Source organism: Hibiscus syriacus, unplaced genomic scaffold, assembly GCF_006381635.1.
Source record: "Hibiscus syriacus cultivar Baekdansim isolate YM2019G1 unplaced genomic scaffold, ASM638163v2 tig00002237_pilon, whole genome shotgun sequence".
NCBI lineage: Eukaryota > Viridiplantae > Streptophyta > Magnoliopsida > Malvales > Malvaceae > Hibiscus > Hibiscus syriacus.
In genome coordinates this window covers 6,329,159-6,338,073 of record NW_024061918.1, presented here as the reverse complement: position 1 = coordinate 6,338,073, position 8,915 = coordinate 6,329,159, and the positions used below count along the sequence as shown (strand labels likewise).

The 8,915-nt window shown below is 32.6% G+C and overlaps 1 protein-coding gene across 1 annotated transcript; it reads left to right on the top strand.

Moving 5' to 3' along the window:
- The first annotated feature begins 1,947 nt into the window (after positions 1-1,947).
- Positions 1,948-2,908, top strand: LOC120140414 (uncharacterized protein At5g50100, chloroplastic-like). The gene is made up of 3 exons (XM_039155401.1): positions 1,948-2,239; positions 2,398-2,546; positions 2,783-2,908. The coding sequence occupies exons 1-3, from the start codon at positions 1,948-1,950 to the stop codon at positions 2,891-2,893; spliced, it is 552 nt and encodes a 183-aa protein (XP_039011332.1). The 3' UTR covers positions 2,894-2,908.
- Positions 2,909-8,915: the final 6,007 nt, after the last annotated feature.

Here is an 8,915-nt window from a genome sequence, read left to right as displayed (position 1 = left end):
TGAAGAGGAGAGCAATGTTCTGAAAATTTATTCAACGAAGGCCCAAACCGCCTATATGGAGAGGTTGACAGAGGTCTTCCCATTTAACTAGAGTGATGGGATTAGTCGAGGAGGGGAGCCCCAAATCAAGCCACAAAAATAAGTGTTAATAATTATTATAAAAAAATATTACCACAAAATAATGATATTCACGTTTTTGTGACAAATTATATTTGTAGTTGTAAATTTTAGTTATTGTGATAGCATATATTGTCATAATTATTTTTCTACACTTTTTTGTTTCAAAAGTTATATTGACAAATTTTATAATTATAATTTATAATTATTGTTATAGGAAAAATTATCACATCAAATAATTAAAATTCAAGTTTTTTGTAATTAATTATTTTTATACTTATATATTTTAATCATTATAAAAAATTATACTATCAGAACCATTTCTCTTTATTTTTAGTGTCAAAAAAGTTATATAGTAACAAAATATATTGTAATTAATAAAATATAAGTTTTTTGTAATTAATTATTTTTGTATTATATATTTTAATCATTATGAAAACTTATACTATTAGAAATATTTCTCCCTATTTTTTGGTGCAAAATGTTATATAATGACAAGTTTTGTAACTATATGTAATAATTATTGTTATAAAAAAATTATCACAATTTTTTTTCATTTTTTTAAATGAATAAAAATTTAAGTTTTTTGTAAAAAAAATTATGTTTGCAGCTATATATTTAATTATAATGATAAAATATAATTAATATTATAAAAAACAAAATGTTCAAAAAAATTATTTTTTTCTGATAATATATATATATGTATAATTAAATGGCATTTTCAAATAAAATATAACAACAAAAATATATTATCAAAAAGTTCAGGGGCTTGTTTATTTATTAAAAAATTATTATTTTAAATTTAAAATCTAAAATACACAAAAACTAAATATGAAAAATAGTAAAAATGAAAATTAAATTGTTAAAAAATTGAACAATATATATATTGAATTGAGAATGAACAAGCTAATTTAAGCCCTCAGGTAAGGCGGTCCGTGTAAGTCTTGAACAATATGTATTAACCATAGTTGGGTAAATTTGCTATTAAATTTTTTACATTAAGTTTAGGTAAAGTTTACTTCCGTATATCATGTTATATTCACTACAATACTCTTCTTAGTTGTATAACTATTTTTAATATTTTTTATTATATAGTTTCATAATGGTTAATGATAGAAGTTGTTGGTTAAAGGGTCGCGTTAATTGTTTTTTTTTCTAAGTTTGAGGGTCGCATTGAATGCAACAATAATTTGATGGCCAAATTGATTTTTTTTTGAAAATGTACAAGAGCCTTACGTATTTTTTTTTTGAAAATTAATATAAATTAAATAAATATTAATCAGGTATCGATGACTCGAAAATACGGGTACCTAGGTTTTATTTAGGAGGGAAATTTCTCTCTATTTGATTTTAACGGAAATTAGTTTTTAAAGGGAAACTGGTTTTTAAAGAAATTTATTTGTATTTATTTTATAAATACTTTTTTAAAACCCTCAATTTAATCGTTTCAGTCCATTATTCCAACTTTATATTTCTTCTTTCATCGTGAAGGCAAAAAATAAAAAAACGAGTTTTTTCTTTTATATTATGTCTAATTACTCTAGTAGGCATTTATTTAAAAGAAATCTAAACCTAAGGATTTGATCTAAAATTAAGATTCTATGACTACATTGAAAGGAATATAAATTATCCAACAAAATTAAATGCAAATAAAAAGTACCAAGAGATTAAAATGTAATAAAATAAAAAGACAATAGTTAATTAAAAATAAAACATAATAGCATAAAATGATGACTAAATTGTACTAAAACAAAACAGTGAGCCACGATCAGAAATAGTAAAGAAACATTCAGTGACCAAATTGAAAGAAAGGAAAACAAGGGACAACATATGAAAGTACGTGAGAATACAAGGACCAGTATATTAATTAGACCAAAACTTTTAGGAGATCACAAAAACCCTGGCCTTTCACGCGTTTTGTTTTCACTTAGCCAGTTCTCCTCTTTGTGCGCCGCATCTACCTTCATTTCGCCTCCCCTCCTCTCCAAAGGTTTGCAAATAAACGATTTTGAAACCTTCATTTTCATCTACCTTTCATCTTCTCCATTTTCTAAGCTACGATCCCATCATTTCGCCTCCCCTCCTCTCCAAAGGTTTTCAACTATTCCTAACTACAAAACTGGTATGTCTTCCCTTCATTTTGATGCTTCATCTTTTTTGGTGTTTCATTCATGGTTTGCTACATGTATGTATGCATGTTAATTTTCATGCGTTTTCGTTAACATATTCTTAAAAGAGTTTGGGATTTTTTTTATAAACTTCTGTACATTTTCTTTCCAGGATTTAAGAATCAGATTCGGGCGATACAAGAGGCAACTGCAGATACTATAACTTCCCAGAAACGAAAAGAAGATGATGAACAAAAATCCCAACAAAATTGGAAGATTAAAATGTTTTATGAGGGGGATTGTCCGCTTTGCATGCGTGAGGTATATCATACTGCAAATATATCTTGTGTATGTTTTGCTTATGATGATCATATTCATAGTACTAAATTGCTATTGCGATCATCATTGCGGTTATGGTGGTACAGTCGCGGTAACCTTGAAAATCGTTACGATGCTGCCGTTTAACTAGCAACAAATTTAATACTATGATAATATGTGGTGGGTTTATTCTTTTTATTTTATTTTTTCACTCGATTTAACATTTATTTCGTTGTTAGGTTGACATGCTAAGGGAGAGGAATAAGCAATATGGCACTATCAAGTTTGTTGACATTAGTTCTGATGATTATTCTCCTGAAGAAAATCAAAGATCGGACATGAGAAGTTAGCTACTTTGTGTAGTGTAGTTTTTTAATTTCTTTTTCCGAGGTTATTGAACCCATTTTTCATAAATTTCAAGGGTTATTCTTTCAAGGAACATGGTTTGTATTGTTTTTGTTTGCTTTTTAGGTTATGAGAATAATTCATGCCATTCTCTTTGATGGAACTGTTGTCACAGATGTTGAGGTATATTTGTTAATTTGTACATCGCTCTCCTGTATTGGAAGTATACTTGGCCTAATTTGATGAATGTTGCACTTTTTTTTAACAAACTCCAATTCTATTTAAATAGTATTTTCCACGAGTCGTTTAGCAATTTTCGAATCTCAGAAGGGACTGACGAGTCCTACAACTTATATTTCAGCAAACGAGAGTCGCTAGGTACACTTAACAGAGTCGCTAGGTGGTAACTCGATTCCCGGATCAGAACTTCTTGCGAAAATCACGATGCATAATTTCATATTCCAATGACGAATTTCAGAACTTAAATAATAATTTTTAAGGTGACGGAAATATTTTTTTCTGGTTCGAATCGGTGAATCGACAGTTGAATTTGGCTCGATTACGGATGCTGCCAGTACAGAAAAGTGAGACTATCGGCGATGAGGGTGTACCGACAGCAGCCCTAAGGGATGGCGAACTCACGACCATGCTCACTATGGCCTTAAACGGCCGGCCACCAAGGCCTTTTAGCTGCCAAACGGTGAAAGTATATAAAGAAAATAAGGCTGACGAGGGTCTGCCCACTGAATTTCCGACCAGATAAACTTTCCCCACGTCACTTCCGGCCACGCCATGACCACGGACGGTCAAATCAAGCCGCGATGACGGCACATTCGCGAGCTCACTGGTTTCGAGCGGACGCGACTTCAGGTCGACGATAGCAGGAACGCAGTTAAAGGAGACGATCGACGAGCTTACCTGACCCGGTCAGATGGCGTGAAGGGCAATGAAGGAGTGAGCGGCGACGGTTTAAAGGGAGATGGGATTGCTGCTAGGGTTTTTTTGAGGTTCTGTTGCTAGGGTTTTTTTGAGGTTCTGCTGCTAGTTTTTTTTTTGAGGTTCTGCTGCTATGGTTTTAAAAATAAAAGGGGAGGGTTGCGCAGAGTTATAAACGGGGAAGAGGAGAGTTTGATATCAAATAGAATTACGCTAATTTGAAGGTAAGTAATATTTTTTTAGGGCTTTGCAACTACGACTTCAATCTCTACCAATTTACAGTTTGGTCACTTGTTTCAATTTATGAATTTTAGGTCAAAAATTCTCAATTACTAGGGTTTTAAATTGGGGATTTTTCGGTGTGTTACACCATCCGTTAAGCATGCACAATCAATCTCTCCCTTCCTATTTATCCCAGTTTCCTCTTGGCGGCAACAATATATGTCGAATAACATAATTTTTTAGCGTTAGATAGAGTTGTCAACGATTGTTTTTTATGGTTACTACTGGAAAGATTTTGCAAACTTAAATAAGTTAAGTGCTCCAATCCTAAATAAAGAAAATTTTCTAAAATAATTATAAAACATATAATTTAATTATATTCCTACTAAAATTTACATTAAATAATAATAAAGGTCATTATATTTTTTTCATATTTATTTAATAAGAATAATTTAATTAGTGGTGTGCGTCGGTATGTCATATTAGTGGTTGTTTCGGTGTGCGATGTGCGCTCTAGATTCATCCTGAATTTGATCTAACTATTAATGAAGATGTAAACTTAAAAAAAATAGAGAAAGTAGGAAATAATTGATTGAAATTAATAAACATTTTATTTTATGTTGATTAAAAGTAGAAAAGGGGTCCGTTTGGTTTTATAAAATATTGACTATTTTTATTTTCATTTTCTTGGAAAATAGAAAGCATTGGAAAAAACTGTTTAGTTGTAAAATTAGAAAATGATTTTTTTTAAAATGAAAAAATAAGTTAAATATTCTTTGTGTAGTGTAGTTTTTTTATTTCTTTTCCGAGGTTATTGAACCCATTTTTCATAAATTTCTTTATAAATTCAATTTGATTAAGAAATTTAATAATCCGAATTTATTAAACCGGAAATGACCCCAATATTTGGATAATCTATATTACCACCATAATGAAGCAAACAAGAAAAGCAAAACCGATTGCTCGATCAGATATTAATGATGACAGGAACTCCTCAAAGTGTTCTTTGGTATTTGCAGGCATACTGCAGCATGCCATTGAGGAGGATCAATACAACCTTGGTGTAAGATTGGCAGCATTTTCATCGTCATATACTTTTACCCATTAATTTGTTTTCTCAAGCCAATAATTTAAAGCCTGATTTGATTTCCTACAAACAGACTTGTAAAGGCATTTCCTACAAATGTTCTGAGTAGACATACTGAATTTCATACAAAAATGACAGAACAACGTTCAAAACAGTTGATCTCACCTACAGAAAGGCCGGAATGGTGTTTGAGTCACTTACTAATCAAGTGCAAGCATTAACTTTTACAACAAAGTCCAGTTTGGTCTTATTAGTTACTGGTACAAATATTGGTGTTTCAAGAATGCACAATGGGCAACATAAGTCTCACATCAAGAAAGTCTAACATCTTAGGGTAATTTATAAAGTCCATAGGCTAGCCTCCCTTCAGCAATTTCCTAGTGAGATCCACTGCTCTTCCTATGGGGTTGGATCTAGTTGACTATTGAGAGAGAGAAAAAAAGGGAGAGATGAATGTGATGACAGAGGCCATGGGTAGTGACCAGTGCATGTAAATATCATGTTGTCTACAATAAGTAATTTACTATATGGTAGTAAATAGATTAATACAATATGTAATTTACTACCACAAACTCGTTCAAATTTACCAGTTGCATGCCAAATGCTAAGGCCAAAACATTAAAACTGCATCTTAGATGTCCTGCTTCTTGTATTCTTATGGCTTCTGCTATCTATCTGTGCCAAAGCAGTGGGGACCAATGATGAAGCTGCAGTATGAAAGGATTGTGGATCGTAGAATGAGTTTACAAAGCCTTCAACATGCTTTAAGGCGATCCTCCCAACCCCATCCGTGTTCAGAGTCTTTGAACTTCCAGATGCGTCTATCCTGTAAATAGTTATGCCAAAAATTAGATCTCAAAAGTAAATTTTTGAAGCATTCTCCTACCAGTCAATACACTTTTTAGCAAAGCTTAAATATTATTTTGCTTCATTTAGACGCTGTCTGGTTGTCCATCCATGAGAACTTGCAGAAAATAGATCTTTTATCTATATATTTGAGGCTCCCATCATTGAAACTAGGAATCCAAATTGCCAACTAGCAAAAAGTAGTTTGACATACCTTCCATCGAATATGTAAACTAAGGCTAATGCAGCCATAAAACGAGCCATTTTTGATATTGATGAAGAGCATAGATGAATGAGAGGTTTAACTCCACCATCTTGTACTATATGGAGAGCATTTTCACGATAAAAGGCCAAATTCCAGAGTGCTCCAGCAGCAGTCTCGTGGACATCCTGAAACCAATCATACGAAACCTTAGTTTATGGTTAGAATATTGATAAGAGCCTAGGGTTCTATCGAAAGGGAATTCGGAAAACTAAAAAGTAAGATTGATCATTTCGAGGGATCAACGTCCAAACAATTGCCAAAAGGCTTTTGTATATTTGATTGTTTGAGAAAATAGTCATAGGACATTACATATTTATAGGGTCCATAATCCTTGGTATTGTACAATACCCCTTATTGGCCAAACTCTTAAGGATAAACACTGAAGTTAATTACCTAAATACCCCTTATTGGCCAAAGCCTAACTTAATCTAACCTGTCAATTTACATCAACTTTAAATTCTCGGTAATCAGGCCAAAAGCAATTGTACTAACAGAACATAGAGAATATTCATAAAACCACAGTTAATGCTAGAAAATCTTAAACTAATTTTGAAAATAATGAATAATCTAAGCAAGCAAAGAGTGAGAAGCTTACTTCAATATCTGAACGTGCTAAGACATAGTGGAGCAATACCACCTTGTCTTCCGATAGCAATACTGCATTAACAAAATACAGCAATTAGAATCATAAATTGCTAAGATATCCTTCAAAAAATTAATATACACTGCTATAATGTATATTGAAAAGGCTATCTATAACCCAAAAAAAATCAAAAAGAAGAGATTGCTTCTTCAGTTTGACATAAACTGAGGCCTAATAATCGTAGATCAAACATTTTGTCAAGACACGGAACTCTGAGATGAATTACGTCTAGAGTTTTAAGGTTTACACATGTAAATCCTTCAAACTCTAAACTAATAGCATGAACAAGGTCTAGTTACTCGCATTTGGTTTACAAGAAAAGATCTTTTTACAAGTATACATCACCAAGCAAAGGGGAACTTCACCTAAGAACTTGTTCAGCAAATATTTCACGTAAGTTGAAACATTAAACAATACGGTCAAGAAGTTTCCTCAAATACCTGTTAGTTTCTGATACCGACAATCCCCAAAGGGCACCTGCAGCTCTTTCTTGAAGACTCGGAAGCACTCGAGCTAGATTGAGCGAGGGCAACTAATGATGCAAACCAAATAAAGTTTCAAAACCGCAAGAGCGATAGCCGAAAAATTCATATACTTGTGCAAAACCACAACCTAGGTGAGGGTTAGTCAAGAAGTGGAATCATAAATTATATTAATATTGGAGTTCTTATAGATGTGTTGCTAATAGAATCATCAAGGCAGAGAACATTAACCTAAAGCTTCTCGATATCAACAAAATTATCTTTAGCACCTGCATTTCCTTCCATTTTTATCATCAGACACGCCTATGAAGCTTCTCAATCAAACAAAATTACCTAGTATCGCCATAGATAATGCAGCAATGCTGCCACATCCATTAAAGAAAAGAACGATTATCATAATATGAGTCTCTGAACTGCTGCTTTGCATATTAATTATACCTTATTTTATGTTTGAAATCATGCATATGAGTCTATTTTATTGATTCAAGTCATGAATTCTACAATAATTCATAAAATATAAAGACGAGAAAAGAAAGGCAAATTGACAATCTTGTCAACATTCATATTGTTAGAATAAAAGTAATTAACTGCAAACTAGAAATTTGCATGGTCAAACCATTTAATAGCTTTTAACAGGCAACGGAATACTTGAGATAATTTAATAATTGATGATCATATGTAAAACAAATAAATAATAGTTTACTTGAAATTTGCAAATAATGATCAAAGTTTTGACATGCAATTCATCATATCAGTGCCTCAACACCACCAGCTGCCGCAATTGCTTCTCGATTTTTGCCATCAAATGAAAATTCCACAAAGCACCAGCGCTTCCTGCCTGCTTGTGAGTAGGTATGAATAATGAAATGGCATTTGGAAAGATGGATTTATGAGTCGAGCATAGCTTAGTACTGCATTACTTACATGAACATTTAAGGTAAATTCCAAGTGTCATAGTCGACAGTAAATGTTTAAAACATGCAAGATGCATTGACATTACTTGAGTTTCACTCAGAGGTGGTTAGGATTGCCGCAGGCGAAATGAAGCAAAGTAGATTACCTAACACCTTCATTTCAGAATAGGCAAGTGCACCAGGGCTTCCAGCGCACCTTCCTCTTGTCCGATAGCAGCATTATTGCTGTTGCTATCCCATGAGCAGCCAAATTAGCCAAGGCACGAGCAGCCTATCCAAGAGAGAGAAAGTTCTATTAGCAGAAAATTAAAAGCTATCTTTGAAACATTAGTTTGCATAGAAATACATAATTAAGCTGATACTCAAGAATGGTTGGGAGGCAACTGAATGAAGTTAAGGGATAAGTCTTCACCTTAAAAAGACATTCCATTTGCAGGCATATTATTGACCAGGGATAGCACGCCAACTTAAATTGAAATATAACAAATTTTCAAGTCTTAAAATAAGAAACTTGATAAGGGATCCAGCTAAATATGCATTACCCCATTCCACGCTGCAAATAATACAGTAGAAGGAGCTATAATCTTTAGGCATTCTGAGTGAAAGTATTAAATGCATATTCATGGTAAATG